General features: G+C 44.0%; 1 protein-coding gene and 2 pseudogenes across 1 annotated transcript; all 3 read left to right on the top strand.

The window, feature by feature from the left end:
* Nucleotides 1-1,000: 1,000 nt before the first annotated feature.
* Nucleotides 1,001-5,101, top strand: dhrs13b.1 (dehydrogenase/reductase (SDR family) member 13b.1). The gene is made up of 5 exons (XM_014215035.2): nt 1,001-1,256; nt 1,445-1,563; nt 1,720-1,843; nt 3,922-4,248; nt 4,609-5,101. The coding sequence occupies exons 1-5, from the start codon at nt 1,130-1,132 to the stop codon at nt 4,869-4,871; spliced, it is 960 nt and encodes a 319-aa protein (XP_014070510.1). The 5' UTR covers nt 1,001-1,129; the 3' UTR covers nt 4,872-5,101.
* Nucleotides 5,102-8,474: 3,373 nt separating this feature from the next.
* LOC106613057 (dehydrogenase/reductase SDR family member 13-like) lies at nt 8,475-11,794 on the top strand (annotated as a pseudogene).
* Nucleotides 11,795-15,078: 3,284 nt separating this feature from the next.
* On the top strand, nt 15,079-19,060 carry LOC106613105 (dehydrogenase/reductase SDR family member 13-like; annotated as a pseudogene).
* The last annotated feature ends 2,884 nt before the right edge of the window (nt 19,061-21,944 follow it).

Genomic DNA, 21,944 nt, shown 5'->3' with positions numbered 1-21,944 from the left:
ACTATAAAGTTTGGTGGAAGAGGAATAATGGTCTGTTTTACATGGTTTGGGCTAGGCCCCTTAGTTCCAGTGAAGTGAAATCTTAACGCCACAGCATACAATGACATTCTAGACAATTCTGTGCTTCCAACTTTGTGGCAACAGTTTGGGGAAGGCCCTTTCCTGTTTCAGCACAACAATTTCTCTTCCACCAAACTTTACAGTTGGCACTATGCATTGGGGCAGGTTGTGTTCTCCTGGCATCCACCAAACCTAGATTTATCCGTTGGACTGCCAGATGGAGAAGTGTGATTCATCAATCCAGAGAATGTTTCCATGGCTCCAGAGTCCAATGGCGGCGAGCTTTACACCACCAGCTGACGCTTGGCAATGTGCATGGTGAACTAAGGCTTGTGTGCAACTGCTCGGCTATGGAAACCAATTTCATGAAGATCCCGACGAACAGTTCTTGTGCTGACGTTGCTTCCAGAGGCAGTTTGGAACTCTGTCGTGAGTGTTGCAACCAAGAACATGCCATTTTTACGCGCTTCAGCACTCGGTGGTCCCATTCTGTGAGCTTATTTGGCCTACCACTTCGCAGCTGAGCCATTGTTGCTTCTAGACGTTTCCATTTCTACTACTTACAGTTGACCGATGGCGCACCAGCAGGGCAGACATTTTATTAACTGACTTGTTGAAAAGGTGGCATCCTATGATGGTGCGACGGTGAAAGTCACGGAGCTCTACAGCAAAGCCATTCTACTGCCAATGTTTGTCTATGGAGATTGCATGGCTGTGTGCTTCGATTTCATACGCCTGTCAGTAACGGGTTTGGCTGAAATAAACAAATCCACTAATTTGAAGGGGTGTCCACATACTTTTGTGTCTATTGTGTACTTTTCGTCATGCAGTGTATGTATGTCTAAGGGTAAAACCATTTTGCTTGGATTTGACTGTTTTATCTTCCATGGCCGTGCCCTGAGAGAGCGACTCCGGTTTGTCCAGTTGCGCAATCACCAGATAAACAAACTGAATCCACTGTGAAGCTGATAAGGGTGTGTTTATATTTTCACAGGAGCTTTCCAATGAGTACAAATTAGCTTGCCTACACTCTTGAAAGCAAAGGTGTTTTCACACAGGAGAGACAAGGATGTATACCTTTTTGCTTGTTGTCGGTTTGGTAGTTGGTATTGCATATATTTATCACAGTGTTGTGGTTAAAGGAAAGAGATGCAAAAGTAAAGCAAAACTGCGTGGGAAAACTGTCATCGTAACTGGTAAGTCCTTTTCCAGTGGTTTCCATTCCCATTTTATTAATCAATGTTGGATAATCAAGACCAAAGATGAAAATAGCTTTTTTTTTCTTCCCACCTGCATACATGTAAGAGTAATATCATAAACTTATATTATTCACCTTCCCATATAAGATTTTTCTTTAATACTTTTTTATGCCCACTTTCTCCAGGAAGTAACACAGGCATAGGGAAGATGACAGCGCTAGATCTGGCCAGAAGAGGTGCCAGAGTCATCCTGGCCTGCCGCAGCAAACAGAGAGCTGAGGCCGCGCTCGCTGACATCAAGAGGGTGAGAGGAGATTGAACACTTTGACCAGTTTAGCCCCTATAATGGCCAGTAGTGTATGGCTAGTAATTTTGTGTGTTTCTGCAGCGGTTTTAAGATTTCTCTATTATAATTTGTGTGTATGAAAATAGTACACTAACATAGAAATGTGTTCTATAGGAGAGCGGGAGCAATGAGGTGGTGTTCATGCAGCTGGATCTGGCGAGTCTGAAGTCTGTTCGCTCCTTTGCTGAAACCTTCCTAAAGACTGAGCCCAGACTCGACCTGCTCATCAACAATGCAGGTGTGGCTTGTAGACCTGCTCATCAACAATGCAGGTGTGGCTTGTAGACCTGCTCATCAACAATGCAGGTGTGGCTTGTAGACCTGCTCATCAACAATGCAGGTGTGGCTTGTAGACCTGCTCATCAACAATGCAGGTGTGGCTTGTAGACCTGCTCATCAACAATGCAGGTGTGGCTTGTAGTGGTTGTTTGCAGCAGCGCTACGACCCTCTTTCAATACACGCAACCTTGTACGACACCTATAAATGACCTTGCATTTAGTAATGTACAGACCAGTGGAGACCATCCTCAGTGAATTTCATATTTTTTTAAACATTTAAAAAGTTAACCTTTTTAGATAAAACTATACTAAATATAATCACATCTCACCTAATAATTGATTAAAACTCACTATTTTGCAAAGAAGGTCTACAGTAGCCTCCACAGCACTCTGTAGGGCAGCACCATGTTGTAGCTGGAGGACTGCTAGCTTCTGTACACCTCTGGGTACATTGACTTCAATACAAAACCTAGGAGGCTCATGGTTCTCACCCCTTTCCATAGACTTTCACATTAATTATGACGACTGCCGGAGGACATTATCCAACCTACCAGAGCTCTTGCAGAATGAACTGTTGTCCACCCAATCAAAGGATCAGAGAATTAATCTAGTACTGAAAGCATAAACTACAGCTAGCTAGCACTGTGGTGAGTAGTTGACTCAATGAGAAAGACGATAGTTGAACAGTTTTGAACAAATTAATTTATTCCAAATTGAAGGATAAGAGAGAAATAGTATATATTTTTTCCAATGTCACTTAGCTAGCAAATTCAGCTAATTAGTTTAGCCTACTGAAACGCCCTGCTCAAACAGAGGGATGCTATTTTAGCCAGCTGGCTATGACTATCCAACACAACACTGGAACTCTTCCAAGTCAAGGTAAGCTTCTGGATTTACAAATGTACTGCCACCGGGGCCCACCGGTGTAACTGCTCACTGACTGTATACTGTAACGTTACTTCATGATTGTAGCGAGTTTACTAACGCATTAGTTCTATTAGCTATGCAGCTGTCTATGACGTTACTTTAGCAAATATGGTGACAACGATGTAGGCTGTGTGTAGCGGTTTGGCTTGGAACGTTGTTTCTTTTTTATTTTACGGGGATTAACATACCTGAATTTGTCCAATAGAAACTCTCGTTTGCAACTGTTGGACTAATGATTACACCCTAGATCAGCTAGATGCAGGCAAGAGTGTGCAAGGCGGTATTGAATGTGTCACTGTCTATGTGGCTAGGTTGTAGCAATCTCATGATGGGTATAGGGAAAGTGTTAGTGTTATGTAGGTTCCTAAACCTATCGCTGTTACATTGAACTGGGTGAATGGAATATAAATGACACTCATCCAATATGCTGTAATAGAAATAAGGCAATTCTCCTGAGAAAAAATAATAATCCTCCCTTATCTTAAATGGCACTGACCGCTACTGGTACAGACAGCCTTTTCCAGATGGACTTGAAGTTAGTGCTTAGTGAGGTGTCACAAGAGCCTGTGTACAGAGCTGGACCATTTCATAGAGCTGGACCATTTCATAGAGCTGGACCATTTCATAGAGCTGGACCATTTCATAGAGCTGGACCATTTTCATAGAGCTGGACCATTTTCATAGAGCTGGACCATTTTCATAGAGCTGGACCATTTTCATAGAGCTGGACCATTTTCATAGAGCTGGACCATTTTCATAGAGCTGGACCATTTTCATAGAGCTGGACCATTTTCATAGAGCTGGACCATTTTCATAGAGCTGGACCATTTTCATAGAGCTGGACCATTTTCATAGCGATAGAACATGCAGCCAATGTGTTGTAGGCTACAAATTATTCTCCAGCCAAAAGAGCTCGCTGGACTGCTGTCTCAAATAACCAAGCCCGCCAACCATGGCACATGGTAATACCATCAAATATTACCCACGTAATATCCTGACACCAGTGTAGACATTTTGGAAGTGAGGCAGCTGGTATCAATCTGAGTAAAACCATGTTTTGTAGTATTTAATGAAGCCAAAATGGAAATAGTTACTTCCCCTTTGTTTCAGGTATTTACATGCCAGGCACCACAGAGGACGGCTTGGGGATGATGTTTGGTGTCAACCACCTCGGTCCCTTCCTGTTGACCAACCTGCTGTTAGACCGTATGAAGGAGTGTGGTCCGAGTCGAGTGGTCAACGTGTCATCCATCGGTCATAACTTCGGCACCGTCGACTTCAACTGTTTGAGCACTCACAAGGAGTTAGGAGTTGGAAATTCTGCCACAGATGTTTTCAACATCTACACCAACAGCAAGCTGTGTAATGTTCTCTTCACCCATGAGCTGGCCAAGAGACTGCAGGGCACAAATGTTACCTGCTACACCCTTCACCCAGGCGAGTGCACTATATCCCAGTTATGTATGAAATCTTCATTTGTGTCCAAGTATGGGTTAGAAGGAATTGTCCTGTATTGATTAGTTGAAATGCAGTATTTTTATGCATCCCCCGCAGGTGGAGCTATAGGAGGATGGGCTCATTGTAATGACTGGACTGGAACGGTGTCAAACACATCAAGCAAATGTAAACCACATGATTGACTCTGTTCCATTTATTCCATTCCAGCCATTACAAAAAGACCATCCTCCTATAGCTCCTCCCAACAGCGTACTCTGATCCCCATGTGTCTGAATAATAGTACATTTATTGGTTTGCAAGTTTTAACCAACATAAACGTGGGTTTATTTTGTTTTTCAGGAGCCATCAACTCTGAACTGTTTCGCGACGTCAGCAAGGTGTTCATGATTCTGATGAAGCCTTTCCTCATGTTCTTCTTCAAGGACACTGTGGCGGGGTCTCAGACCACCCTACACTGTGCCCTGCAGGAGGGCCTGGAGCCCCTCTCTGGATGTTACTTTTCTAACTGTACAGTCAGGAGCCTCTATGCTAAGGCCAGAGACAATGCGGTGGCCAAGAAGCTATGGGAAGTCAGTGAAAATCTGAGTGGCCTATCCTCTTAAGAAAGTCACTTGTAATCTCCAGTTTTAACTGGACTTCAACCTACTAACCAATATGCTGTGTTCTTTCAAAACAAAACCGTAATTCTTTCAGTTTTGCTTTATAAAATGTACATGAATAGAAATATATGGATGAAGCGCTTGCTTTTTCTTACCTAACATTGATTTATGGGACATTTAATTAGACGTTATTTATATTTCTTACAAAACAGTAAATAAACCTAAACCGTTAAGATTGTTTGTCTTGATTTGTTTTTTGATGGCTCAAACTACTATTCATAGCTTCTGCCTAAGTATCCTCCTAACCATTTATCAGCTGAATTAGAATTTAAAGATGGCACTCATGCCTGCCCTGCAGAGAGAGAGAGAGATGAGCATGAAAGCTTCAGTAGAAGAATCCAAACAAAGAAAAAAAAGCTAAAATACCCTGTGCAGTCCAATGGGGTGTGGTTTAAGCTTTCCCGCAACTCAACAGAAAGTAGAGCTTGAGAATAACTGGACAGTAAGGAATTCTAGACCATGAGAATAACTTTACGGTAAGGAATTCTAGACCATGAGAATAACTGCACAGTAAGGAATTCTAGACCATGAGAATAACTGGACAGTAAGGAATTCCAGAGGGAGCAGTGTGTTCTATGGGTTTTCATTACTGAGTGCTACACAGGATCTGAAAGCTCAATGGCTGCCTTCTTGTTGCTGTAGTGGTATTGGTGGCCTATATTTTTCATAACGTCTTTGTCAAAGGGGCAAAAGCAATGTGAAACGACATGGGAAAACTCGTAACAGGTGTCTGTTTTTGTCAATGCTTCCTGTATTTCCCCACATTGACACAGGAGGAAATTTCATGGCACTGTTATGTAATAATGTAGAGTAGATGTAAGTTTCTTTGCCTGTACATCATTTCATGTATATAGGATTCTTAAATTCATTTGTCTTTGTATATTATTTCATTTGGGGATTTTTGAATGATTTCCCTGGTTGTTAAACTCAACAAACACTCTGCTGCAAGTTGTAGGGGAGACTGGGGGCAATTGTAACGGGGGTGTTTGTAACAATTAGAATTTCTCCAAACAGAAACAAGTTTTTACAAAAAAAAATATTTCACCTTTATTTAACCAGGTAGGCAAGTTGAGAACAAGTTCTCATTTACAATTGCGACCGGGCCAAGATAAAGCAAAGCAGTTCGACACATACAACAACAGAGTTACACATGGAGTAAAACAAACATACAGTCAATAATACAGTAGACAAATAAGTCTATATACAATGTGAGAAAATGAGGTGAGATAAGGGAGGCAAAGGCCATGGTGTCAAAGTAAACACAATACAGCAAGTAAAACACTGGAATGGTAGATTTGTAGTGGAAGAATGTGCAAAGTAGAAATAGAAATAATGGGGTGCAAAGGAGCAAAAATAAATAAATACAGTAGGGGAAGTGGTAGTTGTTTGGGCTAAATTATAGATGGGCTATGTACAGGTGCAGTGATCTGTGAGCTGCTCTGACAGTTGGTGCTTAAAGCTAGTGAGGGAGATAAGTGTTTCAGTTTCAGAGATTTTTGTAGTTCGTTCCAGTCATTGGCAGCAGAGAACTGGAAGGAGAGACGGCCAGAGGAGGAATTGGCTTTCGGGGTGACCAGAGAGATATACCTGCTGGTGCGCGTGCTACAGGTGGGTGCTGCTACGGTGACCAGTGAGCTGAGATAAGGGGGGACTTTACCTAGCAGGGTCTTGTAGATGACCTGGAGCCACTGGGTTTGGTGACGAGTATGAAGCGAGGGCCAGCCAGCGAGGGCCAGCCAACGAGAGCGTACAGGTCGCAGTGGTGACAAAATGGATGGCACTGTGATAGACTGCATCCAGTTTATTGAGTAGGGTATTGGAGGCTATTTTGTAAATGACATCACCGAAGTCGAGGATCGGTAGGATGGTCAGTTTTACAAGGGTATGTTTGGCAGCATGAGTGAAGGATGATTTGTTGCGAAATAGGAAGCCAATTCTAGATTTAACTTTGAGTACAGTACATGTCCATTTAGGTTATCTTCCTGGTTGAAGAGTTTCAGACAAATATTGCACTGTATTTGTCTTGTACTGTCCCGAGCCTTAATGTCCAAGAACTCAAACTAGCATAATTTTCATCACTATCTGTTAAACATTGACATTGTTGTCTCTTGCTAGGCACATGAGGTTTTGTGTCATGGCTGCTGGGTTGGGGGCAATTGTAACACAGTGTTAAAATGAACCTGAGCCAAATTATGAAAAAAATAACTGATTTTAACTTAAGATTTTTATGAATTATACAAAACTAACGTTAAATATCCTTGGGGTCCTGTAGATTGCCAAATAAGTTGTCAACAGATATAATTTGGGCACAATCAGACTATTCAGATGTTTTGAGAGGAACTGAATGGCCATTCACAAATGGGTGTTACTGTAAATATTGGTTGGTTACTTAGATATAATTTGATTTCTAGCAAAATCATTACGTATGTCTATGATAATGTGATAATTCAAACAGAAGTATTTGAAGTGAATTTGTTTGGTTTATTTTTTAGGAGTTACATTTGACCCTGGCACGGGGGCAAATGTAACATCCAGACTGTGGATTAAAGTCAGTATTGTAATCCGACTGTTTTATGTACTGACCTGTAAATGGTATGATTGATTAGGAGACTGATGTAAGTTACTATACAAAAAAAATGACTGGCATAGTTCAAGTGGTCTATATATAGAGTAAAATACACTGCTCAAAAAAATAAAGGGAACACTAAAATAACACATCCTAGATCTGAATGAATGAAATAATTTTATTAACTACTTTTTTCTTTACATAGTTGAATGTGCTGACAACAAAATCACACAAAAATAATCAATGGAAATCCAATTTATCAACCCACTGAGGTCTGGATTTGGAGTCGCACTCAAAATTAAAGTGGAAAACCACACTACAGGCTGATCCAACTTTGATGTAATGTCCTTAAAACAAGTCAAAATGAGGCTCAGTAGTGTGTGTGGCCTCCACGTGCCTGTATGACCTCCCTACAACGCCTGGGCATGCTCCTGATGAGGTGGCGGATGGTCTCCTGAGGGATCTCCTCCCAGACCTGGACTAAAGCATCCGCCAACTCCTGGACAGTCTGTGGTGCAACGTGGCGTTGGTGGATGGAGCGAGACATGATGTCCCAGATGTGCTCAATTGGATTCAGGTCTGGGGAACGGGCGGGCCAGTCCATAGCATCAATGCCTTCCTCTTGCAGGAACTGCTGACACACTCCAGCCACATGAGGTCTAGCGTTGTCTTGCATTAGGAGGAACCCAGGGCCAACCGCACCAGCATATGGTCTCACAAGGGGTCTGAGGATCTCATCTCGGTACCTAATGGCAGTCAGGCTACCTCTGGTGAGCACATGGAGGGCTGTGCGGCCCCGCAAAGAAATGCCACCCCACACCATGACTGACCCACCGCCAAACCGGTCATGCTGGAGGATGTTGCAGGCAGCAGAACGTTCTCCACGGCGTCTTCAGACTCTGTCACGTCTGTCACGTGCTCAGTGTGAACCTGAGGGATCTCCTCCCAGACCTGGACTAAAGCATCCGCCAGTGGCGAATATGCCAATCTTGGTGTTCTCTGGCAAATGCCAAACGTCCTGCACGGTGTTGGGCTGTAAGCACAACCCCCACCTGTGGACGTCAGGCCCTCATACCACCCTCATGGAGTCTGTTTCTGACGGTTTGAGCAGACACATGCACATTTGTGGCCTGCTGGAGGTCATTTTGCAGGGCTCTGGCAGTGCTCCTCCTGCTCCTCCTTGCACAAAGGCGGAGGTAGCGGTCCTGCTGCTGGGTTGTTGCCCTCCTACGGCCTCCTCCACGTCTCCTGATGTACTGGCCTGTCTCCTGGTAGCGCCTCCATGCTCTGGACACTACGCTGACAGACACAGCAAACCTTCTTGCCACAGCTCGCACAGCTCGCAGTGTATATATACTGCTCAAAAAAATAAAGGGAACACTTAAACAACACAATGTAACTCCAAGTCAATCACACTTCTGTGAAATCAAACTGTCCACTTAGGAAGCAACACTGATTGACAATACATTTCACATGCTGTTGTGCAAATGGAATAGACAACAGGTGGAAATTATAGGCAATTAGCAAGACACCCCCAATAAAGGAGTGGTTCTGCAGGTGGTGACCACAGACCACTTCTCAGTTCCTATGCTTCCTGGCAGATGTTTTGGTCACTTTTGAATGCTGGCGGTGCTTTCACTCTAGTGGTAGCATGAGACGGAGTCTACAACCCACACAAGTGGCTCAGGTAGTGCAGCTCATCGAGGATGGCACATCAATGCGAGCTGTGGCAAGAAGGTTTGCTGTGTCTGTCAGCGTAGTGTCCAGAGCATGGAGGCGCTACCAGGAGACAGGCCAGTACATCAGGAGACGTGGAGGAGGCCGTAGGAGGGCAACAACCCAGCAGCAGGACCGCTACCTCCGCCTTTGTACAAGGAGGAGCAGGAGGAGCACTGCAAGAGCCCTGCAAAATGACCTCCAGCAGGCCACAAATGTGCATGTGTCTGCTCAAACGGTCAGAAACAGACTCCATGAGGGTGGTATGAGGGCCGACGTCCACAGGTGAGGGTTGTGCTTACAGCCCAACACCGTGCAGGACGTTTGGCATTTGCCAGAGAACACCAAGATTGGCAAATTCGCCACTGGCGCCCTGTGCTCTTCACAGATGAAAGCAGGTTCACACTGAGAACATGTGACAGACGTGACAGAGTCTGGAGACGCCGTGGAGAACATTCTGCTGCCTGCAACATCCTCCAGCATGACCGGTTTGGCAGTGGGTCAGTCATGGTGTGGGGTGGCATTTCTTTGGGGGGCCGCACAGCCCCCCATGTGCTCGCCAGAGGTAGCCTGACTGCCATTAGGTACCGAGATGAGATCCTCAGACCCCTTGTGAGACCATATGTTGGTGCGGTTGGCCCTGGGTTCCTCCTAATGCAAGACAATGCAAGACCTCATGTGGCTGGAGTGTGTCAGCAGTTCCTGCAAGAGGAAGGCATTGATGCTATGGACTGGCCCGCCCGTCCCCCAGACCTGAATCCAATTGAGCACATCTGGGACATCATGTCTCGCTCCATCCACCAACGCCACGTTGCACCACAGACTGTCCAGGAGTTGGTGGATGCTTTAGTCCAGGTCTGGGAGGAGATCCCTCAGGAGACCATCCGCCACCTCATCAGGAGCATGCCCAGGCGTTGTAGGGAGGTCATACAGGCACGTGGAGGCCACACACATTACTGAGCCTCATTCTGACTTGTTTTAAGGATATTACATCAAAGTTGGATCAGCCTGTAGTGTGGTTTTCCACTTTAATTTTGAGTGTGACTCCAAATCCAGACCTCCATGGGTTGATAAATTGGATTTCCATTGATTATTTTTGTGTGATTTTGTTGTCAGCACATTCAACTATGTAAAGAAAAAAGTATTTAATACGATTATTTCATTCATTCAGATCTAGGATGTGTTATTTTAGTGTTCCCTTTATTTTTTTGAGCAGTGTATATTTTTACAATTTCCTCTGGTCTCCCCTACATTGCGTTGATCCTACTAATACTAATTCTCCAGGAAGTAACACAGGCATAGGGAAGATGACAGTGCTAGATCTGGCCAGGAGAGGTGGCAGGGTCATCCTGGCCTGCCGCAGCAAACGGAGAGCTGAGACCGCTCTCGCTGACATCAAGAGGATGAGGAGATGTTCAACAATCTTACCTTCTTCACATTAGCACATTTTATTACATCACAACCCTCGTGTGGTGGCAGTCATAAGTCGCAGTGAAAAGAGACGTTTTGGAAAATGCTAAATCGATGAATGGTTCAGCATCAATTGTCAAAAAAAATTGTGGCATAGTAGCAAAGAAATGCCTGTGTCCTGTAGGAGAGTGGGAACAATGAGGTGGTATTCATGCAGCTGGATCTGGGGAGTCAAGTCTGTTGGCTCCTTTTGCTGAAATCTTCTTGAGACTGAACCCAGATTGAGCCTGCTCATCAACAATGCAGGTAAAGGAGGATTGAGGAGGTATTGTTGGACCACTCTTTTTCTGGGTGTATCTTGATATTTCTAAACTTTTTCTCTTCCCTCTACCCTCCTTTATTTGTGCTGCCATGGCAGGTGAAAGCAATACACCTGTCCAGTTCCTTTGCATCAATGCAGGATGAAAGAAAGGCTGTGAGGAGATGAAGCTACTTAAGACTATTGAGATGCACCCTGAACTCCCCTCAACCCATAGAAGTGATTACGGATGAATGATGGCTCGTTTCCTCTCAGGTATTTACATTCAGGGCAACACAGAAGACTGCTTGGGGATGACGTTTGGTGGTAACCACATCGGTCATTTCCTGTTGACCAACCTGCTTCAGGACCGTCTGAAAGAGTGCAGTCCGAGTTGGGTGGTCAACGTGGCGTCCCTGGGTCATAATTTTGGCAAAATTGATTTAAACTGCTTGAGCACTCAAGGAGTTAGGGAGTTGGCAAGTCTGCCATGGATGTCTTTAACATCTACAGCAACAGCAAGCTGTGTAATGTTCTCTTCACCCATGAGCTGGCCAAGAGACTGAAGGACACAAATGTTACCTACTTCAGCCTCCACCCTGGTCAGTGCTGCTAAGTCAGGCGTATAAAGCTTTTGAATGTAATGGTATCTGCAATTTTCAAGTTAGTTCTACCTTGGTTGAATGTAAAGTAGAATAAAATGCCTAATGTTCCAGTCCAAGCTCTCCTCTGTCCTGGCACCCCAATGGTGGAACAAGCTTCTCCCTAATATCAGGACAGTGTAGTCCCTGACCGTCTTCCGACAACGTCTGAAAACCTACCTCCTTTAAAGAGTATCTTAAATAAATCCCACAATGACATGTCTCACCTCGCTATCTTAAGATGAATACACTAATGTAAGTCGGTCTGGATAAGAGCGTCTGCTAAATGACTAATATAGATTTTTTTTTTAAATATATGTTTTATGAATGGATAACTCAACTCTAGTGCTTGTGTTTTTTTCTCCTGGGTTTAATCTAACCTGAGCTGGGCCGTTACGCAGACACTGTATTATTCATGCTGTTGAAGGTCATCTCCATGTTGTTCTTCAAGAACACTATTTTGGGGTGTCAGACCAACCTGGATGAATGAAGACAGCTTATCTGTTGAAATGTTGGTTATTAGGTTATTAAATTATTGCATCTGACCTCCTAGAGTGTGCGGCTCTCCTTTTCTTTTTCAGGGGTGTCAGACCAACCTGGAGCCCCTCTGGACGCTACTTCTCCAACTGTACAGTAGTGGCCAAAAGTTTTGAGAATGACACAAATATTAATTTTCACAAAGTCTGCTGCCTCAGTTTGTATGATGGCAATTTGCATATACTCCAGAATGTTATGAAGAGTGATCAGATGAATTGCAATTAATTGCAAAGTCCCTCTTTGCCATGCAAATGAACTGAATCCCCAACAAAACATTTCCATTGCATTTCAGCCCTGCCACAAAAGGACCAGCTGACATCATGTCAATGATTCTCTTGTTAACACAGGTGTGAGTGTTGACGAGGACAAGGCTGGAGATCACTCTGTCATGCTGATTGAGTTTGAATAACAGACTGGAAGCTTCAAAAGGAGGGTGGTGCTTGGAATCATTGTTCTTCCTGTCAATCATGGTGACCTGCAAGGAAACACGTGCCGTCATCATTGCTTTGCACAAAAAGGGCTTCACAGGCAAGGATATCGCTGCCAGTAAGATTGCACCTAAATCAACCATTTATCGGATCACCAAGAACTTCAAGGAGAGTGGTTCAATTGTTGTGAAGAAGGCTTCAGGGCACCCAAGAAGGTCCAGCAAGCGCCAGGACCGTCTCCTAAAGTTGATTCAGCTGTGGGATCGGGGCACCACCAGTACATAGCTTGCTCAGGAATGGCAGCAGGCAGGTGTGAGTACATCTGCACGCACAGTGAGGCGAAGACTTTTGGAGGATGGCCTGGTGTCAAGAAGGGCAGCAAAGAAGCCACTTCTCTCCAGGAAAAACATCAGGGACAGACTGATATTCTGCAAAAGGTACAGGGATTGGACTGCTGAGGACTGGGGTAAAGTCATTTTCTCTGATGAATCCCCTTTCCGATTGTTTGGGGCATCTGGAAAAAAGCTTGTCCGGAGAAGACAAAGTGAGTGTTAACATCAGTCCTGTGTCATGCCAACAGTAAAGCATCCTGAGACCATTCATGTGTGGGGTTGCTTCTCAGCCAAGGGAGTGGGCTCACTCACAATGTTGCCTAAGAACACAGTCATGAATAAAGAATGGTACCAACACATCCTCCGAGAGCAACTTCTCCCAGCCATCCAGGAACAGTTTGGTGACGAACAATGCCTTTTCCAGCATGATGGAGCACCTTGCCATAAGGCAAAAGTGATAACTAAGTGGCTCGGGGAACAAAACATCGATATTTTGGGTCCATGGTCAGGAAACTCCCCAGACACCTATTCCCATTGAGAACTTGTGGTCAATCCTCAAGAGGTGGGCGGACAAACAAAAACCCACAAATTCTGACAAACTACAAGCATTGATTATGCAAGAATGGGCTGCCGTCAGTCAGGATGTGGCCCAGAAGTTAATTGACAGCATGCCAGGGCGGATTGCAGAGGTCTTAAAAAAGAAGGGTCAGCACTGCAAATATTGACTCTCTGCATCAACTTCATGAAATTGTCAATAAAAGCCTTTGACACTCATGAAATGCTTGTAATTATACTTCAGTATTCCATAGTACCATCTGACAAAAATATCTAAAGACATTGAAGCAGCAAACTTTGTGGAAATTAATATTTGTGTCATTCTCAAAACTTTTGGCCACGACTGTGCAGTCAGGAACCTCTAAGGCCAGAGACGTCACGGTGGCCAAGAAGCTATGGGAAGTCAGTGAGAGTCTGTGTGGACTAGTGAAAACCTCCCGCTGTGACTCAAGTTCTCCTTTGTGTGCAAAATGATTTTTGACATTTGAGTTGACTTACCCTTTATATCAACCAACAGTGTCAGATATTCTAAAAGTACTAACTCATGTGTGTGATTCGTATCTAGGATTGATCTTGTGCAAGACTGATGGGAATAAAGTACATGTTCCTCAATGAAGCTGTTGTGTATTCATTGGTGGTTGTATAATAACTGTGCCAGCACTTAACAGTGCATCCATTCATATTTCAGATCATGCATTCTCATTCCTCATCCAGCTCTCCACATGCGTAGCAATTGAGCCTCGGGAAGAGCATTTATACATCATGTGGATATAGCAGAGGAGCTGATGCTGTTTGTTGCCTTGATCATATGGATTGGAATAAAAAAAAAACGGGTGAAGAGTACTGAAATATCCTACTTAAGTAAAAGTAAAATTACTGGTGGAAAACAACTACTCAAGTAAAAAGCAGCTCATTTAAAAAGTACTCAGAGTAAAAGTAATTGAGTTACTTTTAAAATATAAACATTGTCCTTGATAATTAGCTAAGATTACCTGAACGTTGTTACACATGGTCTTTTCCATGCATTAAATTGAAAAAGGAAGAGAGGGAATGAATGTACAGTAGTAACTAAGTACATTTATTTTATGATTTATAACAAAGTACTGAAATATCCTACTCGAGTAGAAGTACTGTTACTTTAATTACATTTTACTAAAGTTTCTGTAAAATGACTGACTGAAAAATACTCAAACTACAAGTACTCGGAAAAACGACTAAATTACAGTATAGAGAGTAGTTGGAATTAGTTACTTTACACCTCTGCAAAAAAACATAGGCTAGCAAAATATGTAATGATGACTGAATCGTTTGTGATTGGGAATATTTAATTATTCAGAGTAATTCATTTGAATGAAGTAGCATGCCTAAAGAGGAAATAAACTACTACACTGCCCACAAATGGTTTAGATTAGAATGTATACCCTCAATATGGAGCCGATTTTTCATGCAGATTACAAATACGACAATTGGTGGAATACTTCCGTACAGCAAGTATAAATTAAAACCGGAAACGCTTGGCGTAATAAAACAAAAACGGCATATGCTGCAGCAAGTTAGTCTGCTGAACTTTCATAGCTTGAAAACAACATTACCTTACCAAATTTAGAAACAACGCTCAGTGCTGTAATAATGTAGTTTAAAAAAAATGTATTGCGTTGTAATTGATACTTTATTACAACTTGTTCAGCGGGTCAAGATGCTGCTGTGTGACACTGAAAGGGAAGACTGCTTTTGTAAGGTTAGTTAGGCAAATTTTGTTGCCTTGCTATGTGATGGGGACTGTTTTAGTGTGCTCACGTTTCAAGTGCGTTTCTGCTGAAGACCTTTACATTCAAATGTGTTTTGTTGTTCCCTTGGGAGCAACACTGGTATTGGAAAGGCTACTGCTTTGGATTTGGCCAAGAGAGGTGCCAGGGTAATCCCTGCCTGCCGCAGCAAAGAGAAAGCAGAGGCTGCTGTCTCTGATATCAGAAGGGTTAGAGGAGCCTTATAGATAAAATAAATAATGTAAATATAAGATTGTGGAGTCGGCATCTCAATACATACTGAACAGAGATTTGTTTAACCTGTCTGAAAATGTATGGTGTTTGAAATTCACTTTTTGATTCCTCTGTTCTATAGGAGAGCCAGGGGAATGAGGTGGTGTTCATGCAGCTGGATCTGGCGAGTCTGAAGTCTGTTCGCTCCTTTACTGAAACCTTCCTAAAGACTGAACCCAGATTGGGCCTGCTCATCAACAATGCAGGTGTGGCAGAGAGGGAATGTAAACATTAATTCCCAATACATAAAACATACTTTCTCTATTAAATTAACCCTAATGAATCATGGATAAAATAATACTCATTTGAAGACAAATCCATAAATACTTGAACATTATGTGTTGCCTAACTACGTCTGATTTTACTGTCTGTCACCTTGTTTGCCTAGTCACTTTTACCCCTACCTACATGTACATACTGTATTACCTCAATTCCCTTATACCCCTGCACATTGACTCGGTACTGGTACTCCTTGTAAATAGTCTTGATATTGTTCTTTTGTGTTACTATTTCCTTTTTTTTTCTCGCAAATATTTGTATTTTTAGCTCTGCATTGTTGGTAATGGGTTCGTAAGTTTTTCACGGTAAACTCTACACCTCTTGTATTCGGTGTATGTGACCAATAAGATTTGATTTGTTTTAGGAATGCTGGGGCCTGGCCACACTGAGGATGGGTTTGGCATGGCAATCGGGGTCAACCACCTAGGTCACTTCCTGTTGACCTGCTTGCTGCTGGACCGGCTGAAGCAGTGTCAACGTGTCGGCTCACCTAAACCGGCTAGGCTCTGTGGACTTTGCCCTCCTAGGTAACCACAAGGATGTGGTGCCAGGCCAGTCCACCTGGCTTAACTTCAGGGCCTACTGCCACAGCAAGCTGTGCAACGTGGTCTTCAACCGGGAGCTGGCCAACCGCCTGGATGGGACAAGCGTCACCACCTGCAGTCTCCACCCAGGTCAGTAGCTCTCTACCTACAGACTCCACCCAGGTCAGTAGCCCTCCACCTACAACCTCCACCCAGGTCAGTAGCCCTCCACCTACAGCCTCCACCCAGGTCAGTAGCCCTCCATCTACAGCCTCCGCCCAGGTCAGTAGCCCTCCACCTACAGCCTCCGCCCAGGTCAGTAGCCCTCCACCTACAGCCTCCACCCAGGTCAGTAGCCTCCACCTACAGCCTCCGCCCAGGTCAGTAGCCCTCCACCTACAGCCTCCACCCAGGTCAGTAGCCCTCCACCTATATCCTCCGCCCAGGTCAGTAGCCCTCCACCTACAGCCTCCGCCCAGGTCAGTAGCCTCCACCTACAGCCTCCACCCAGGTCAGTAGCCCTCCACCTACAGCCTCCACCCAGGTCAGTAGCCCTCCACCTACAGCCTCCACCCAGGTCAGTAGCCCTCCACCTACAGCCTCCGCCCAGGTCAGTAGCCCTCCACCTACAGCCCCCACCCAGGTCAGTAGCCCTCCACCTACAGCCCCCGCCCAGGTCAGTAGCCCTCCACCTACAGCCTCCGCCCAGGTCAGTAGCCCTCCACCTACAGCCTCCGCCCAGGTCAGTAGCCCTCCACCTACAGCCTCCAGCCCAGGTCAGTAGCCCTCCACCTACAGCCTCCGCCCAGGTCAGTAGCCATCCACCTACAGCCTCCACCCAGGTCAGTAACCCTCCACCTACAGCCTCCACCTACAGCCTCCACCCAGGTCAGTAGCCCTCCACCTACAGCCTCCGGCCAGGTCAGTAGCCCTCCACCTACAGCCTCCACCCAGGTCAGTAGCCCTCCACCTACAGCCCCCACCCAGGTCAGTAGCCCTCCACCTACAGCCTCCACCCAGGTCAGTAGCCCTCCACCTACAGCCTCCACCCAGGTCAGTAGCCCTCCACCTACAGCCTCCACCCAGGTCAGTAGCTCTCCACCTACAGCCTCCACCCAGGTCAGTAGCCCTCCACCTACAGCCTCCACCCAGGTTAGTATCTCCGGCTTGGAGAACCTAGAAGGGATTCTTCTTACTTTGTTTTACATTTGAGCTTTTGTTAGCTGTATACAGGCTGTTTGATGGTTAGTATTTGTCAAGTGTGTTTTTATACAGCAGTACAGTGTCTGCAAAACATTGCAGAAATGCATTTTATTCTATTCCATCCTATCCCATAATAAACCACAATTTCTCACGTGTCATTCACACTGAGTTTGGTCGCAATCTGAAACAATGGCAGAGGCTCTTTCTGGAGCCCATCACCAAGCTCTTCTTCATGGATACTGAGAGGGGAGCTCAGACCACCCTGCACTGTGCCCTTCAAGAGCGTATCGAGCCGCTGAGTGGACGCTACTTCTCTTCCTGTGTACTACAGGATGTCGGTGCCAAGGCGCGGGACGATGCTTTGGCCAGGAAGCTGTGGGAGGTGATTGAGAGGCTATCCGACCTGTCCTGAGAGACTGATTCTAGCCACGGCAAAGATTTTGGAATATACTGACAAGATATTGGACACTCCTCTCTAATGATGGGAATCAATGTTCGTGAAGGCAAACACAGGCGGGATGAGGTGGGAGCAGGCGTCTCACTCTCCCACAAACATCATGCCTAGACTAATGCCTTGTTATCACCAAGGATAGCTTGTAACTTATGATTTTGCCTTGTATATTGGAATTCATTCCTTTTACATTGTTATGAAATATTTGCGTTTATATTAGTTTAAATGACCATTTATTGACCTTAGTCAGCAATAACTTATACTTGCTTGCACATTGCTATTTATATTTATGGAGTCAGTTAATAGACTGACTGCTTTAGATTTTATTTTTGGACGGATGGAAGGAAGGGAGGAGTCATCGCTCTCTTCGCCTATTCCTCTATGGCCATGGTCCCAGTGGCCTTTAACGACACATGAAGAAAGGGCTGTAGTGCAATCTGTTAATTTTTGTGTTTTATTGAGAATAATTTATACTGGTTTTGTGGCACAATGTCATGGAAAAGGGATTGATGACTGAACTTTCCCACAGTTATCAGTCCAGCCATTCATTTAATTCACTAAGACAGGGTAGCTACACTTAAATACTCACCATGAACTTGCTGAAACTGAAGGAACTGCAGTTATGGTATGTCATGACACACCTTGTGTTCAGCACAGGGTAAACAAAAGATGGGACCAACCCAAGTAGTGCTCCTAAGGATAGATGTTCTTCAGAACTTACTAATAGTATAATAAACAAATACAAGGTTTATGTATAGATTTCTGTTGAAATGCACGTGGTTAAACATTTACGGGCTATTTAGTCTTCAATTTTCCATTGTGGTCAATGCGATGATATATAACACTTTTCAGTTCAGCATTGATACACATAAAAAAAAAATTCTACCAACCATTTTGTTGAATGGCTGTAAAGTTCAGTTTTTTTCTTCTGAATGAAGTTATGGTACCGGTAAATGGATGTGTTGTACAATGTACAGGTGTGTTCATACCCCTGTGTGGCTGTCATATTTTCCTTGTACACCAGGGGGTAGTAACGCATCATCGGTCATGCCTTGTAACATGAGTTTGCCTTGTAAAAGGCATGAACTGTAATATACAATGTTATTAAATACTTGCATTTATATTCGTATCTAATGACCATTTCTTGATCTTTGTCAGCAATAACTCATCATGCTTTCTTTATGGAGACAGATAATATACATTTTAATAGACTTTGTTAATAAACAAATGACAAAGTCTGAGTATGAGGCCCGGTGAATAAAATAATGTCCCCCTACACCACTGATTCAAATGTTATTTTGCATGGTTAGAAGAAAGGGAGGAGTTGTTTCTGTTGCTTTGCCTATTTCTCTATGACCACGGCTCCCAGTGGCCTTTAACAACACGGAGTGAAAGCACGTAAAGTGAACAAAATCACTTTCTGATGAATGATGTGTCTTTTTGAAGAATGTCCTACTACAGGTCCAAAGATGGACTTATAAGATGTACTTATTATCTCACAATATTCAGGGAAGGAAAATGAAGAAAAGGCTACAGAAGAAATCTGTTTATATTCGTGTGTTGGATGTGTGTTTTAATGAGAATAATCTACGCTGGTTTTGTAGCACTATGTCATAGAAAAGGAATTGGTGACTAAACGTTCCCACAGTTATCAGTCCAACCATTCATTACATTCACTGAGACAGAGTAGCTACACTTAAATACTCACCATGAACTTGCAGAAACTGAAAGAACTGGCAATTATGGTATGTCATTCTGCTCTGTCATTATGACACTACTTGTGTTCAGCACAGAGTAAAAAAAGATAGGAGCACTACTTGTGTTCAGCACAGAGTAAAAAAAGATAGGAGCACTACTTGTGTTCAGCACAGGGTAAAAAAAGATAGGAGCACTACTTGTGTTCAGCACAGGGTAAAAAAAGATAGGAGCACTACTTGTGTTCAGCACAGGGTAAAAAAAGATAGGAGCACTCCTTGTGTTCAGCACAGGGTAACAAAAGATAGGAGCACTCCTTGTGTTCAGCACAGGGTAAAAAAAGATAGGAGCACTCCTTGTGTTCCATACAGAACAGATGTTCTTCGTGGTTACTCGTTAAACAAACACAAGTGTTAGGTATACATTTTGGATGAAATACACGCGGTGAAACATTTACAGGCTTTTTATAATCTTCAGTTTTCTATTATCTATGTGAATTGTGAAGATGCACTACATGACCAAAATTATGTGTACACCTGCTCGGACATCTCATTCCAAAATCATGTGCATTAATATGGAGTTGGTTCCCCCCCCCCACTCTTCTGGGAAGGCTTTCCATTAGATGTTGGAACATTGCTGCGGGAACTTGCATCCATTCAGCCACCAGAGCATTAGTGAGGTCGGGCACTGATGTTGGGCGATTAGGCCTGGCTCGCAGTCGACGTTCCAATTCATCTCAAAGGTGTTTGATAGGGTTGAGGTCAGGGCTCTGTGTAGCCCAGTCAAGTTCTTCCACACCGATCTTGACAAACCATTTCTGTATGGACCTTGCTTTGTGAATGGGGGCATTGTCATGCTGAAACAGGAAAGGGCCTTCCCCAAACTGTTGCAACAAAGTTGTACACACAGAATCGTCTAGAATGTCATTGTGTGCTATAGTGTTAAGATTTTCCTTCACTGAAACTAAGGGGCCTTGCCCAAACCATGAAAAAAAGCCCCAGACTATTATTCCTGAGTGCCGAGTGGCGTAGTGGTCTAAGCCACTGCATCTCAGATCCAGAGGTGTCACTACAGACCCTGGTTTGATTCAAGGCTGTTTCACAACCGGCTGTGATTGGGAGTCCCATAGGGCGGAGCACAATTGGCCCAGCGTTGTCCAGGTTTGGTCAGGGTAGGCCGTCATTGTAAATAAGAATTTGTTTTAACTGACCTGCCTAGTTAAATAAAGGTTAAATAAATACAAATACAATTCCTTCTCCATCAAACTTTACAGTTGGCAATATGCTTTGGGGCAAATAGCGTTCTCCTGGTCCGCCAAACCCAGATTCGTCCTTCAAACTGCCAGATGGTGAAGTGTAATTCATCACTCCAGAGAACGTGTTTCCACTGCTCCAGAGTTCAATGGCGGCGAGCTTTACACCACCACAGCCGACGCTTAGCATTGCGCATTGTGATCTTAGACTTGTACAGTTGAAGTCGAAAGTTTACGTACACTTAGTTTGGAGTCATTAAAACTCGTTTTTCCAACCACTCCACAAATTTCTTGTTAACAAACTATAGTTTTGGCAAGTCGATTAGGACATCTATTTTTCCAACAATTGTTTACAGACAGATTATTACACTGTATCACAATTCCAGTGGGTCAGAAGTTTGCATACACTAAGTTGACTGTGCCATTCAACAGCTTGGAAAATTCCAGAAAATTATGTCATGGCTTTAGAAGCTTCTGATAGGCTAATTCACATAATTTGAGTCAATTGGAGGTGTACCTGTGGATATATTTCAAGGCCTACCTTCAAACTTTGCTTGACATCATGAGAAAATCAAAAGAAATCAGCCAAGACCTCAGGAAAAAAATTGGAGACCTCCACAAGTCTGGTTCATCCTTGGGAGCAGTTTCCAAATGCCTGAAGGTACCACGTTCATCTGTACAAATGATAGAATGCAAGTATAAACACCATGGGACCACGCAGCTGTCATACCGCTCAGGAGGAGACGCGTTCTGTCTCTTAGAGATGTACGTACTTTGGTGCTAAAAGTGCAAATCAATCCCAGAACAACAGCAAAGGACCTTGTGAAGATGCTGGAGGAAACAGGTATCTATATCCACAGTAAAACGAGTCCAATATGGACATAACCTGAAAGGCCACTCAGCAAGGAAGAAGCCATTGCTCCAAAACCGCCATAAAAAGCCAGACTATGGTTTGCAACTGCACATGGGGACAAAGACCGTACTTTTTGGAGAAATGTCCTCTGGTCTGATGAAACAAAAATAGAACTGTTTGGCCATAATGACCAACGTTATGTTTGGAGGAAAAAGGGGGAGGCTTGCAAGCCGAAGA

The sequence above is a fragment of the Salmo salar genome, chromosome ssa09, assembly GCF_905237065.1.
Source record: "Salmo salar chromosome ssa09, Ssal_v3.1, whole genome shotgun sequence".
Lineage (NCBI taxonomy): Eukaryota > Metazoa > Chordata > Actinopteri > Salmoniformes > Salmonidae > Salmo > Salmo salar.
The sequence above is the reverse complement of the archived record's forward strand: the minus strand, read 5'-3'. Positions and strand labels throughout refer to the sequence as shown.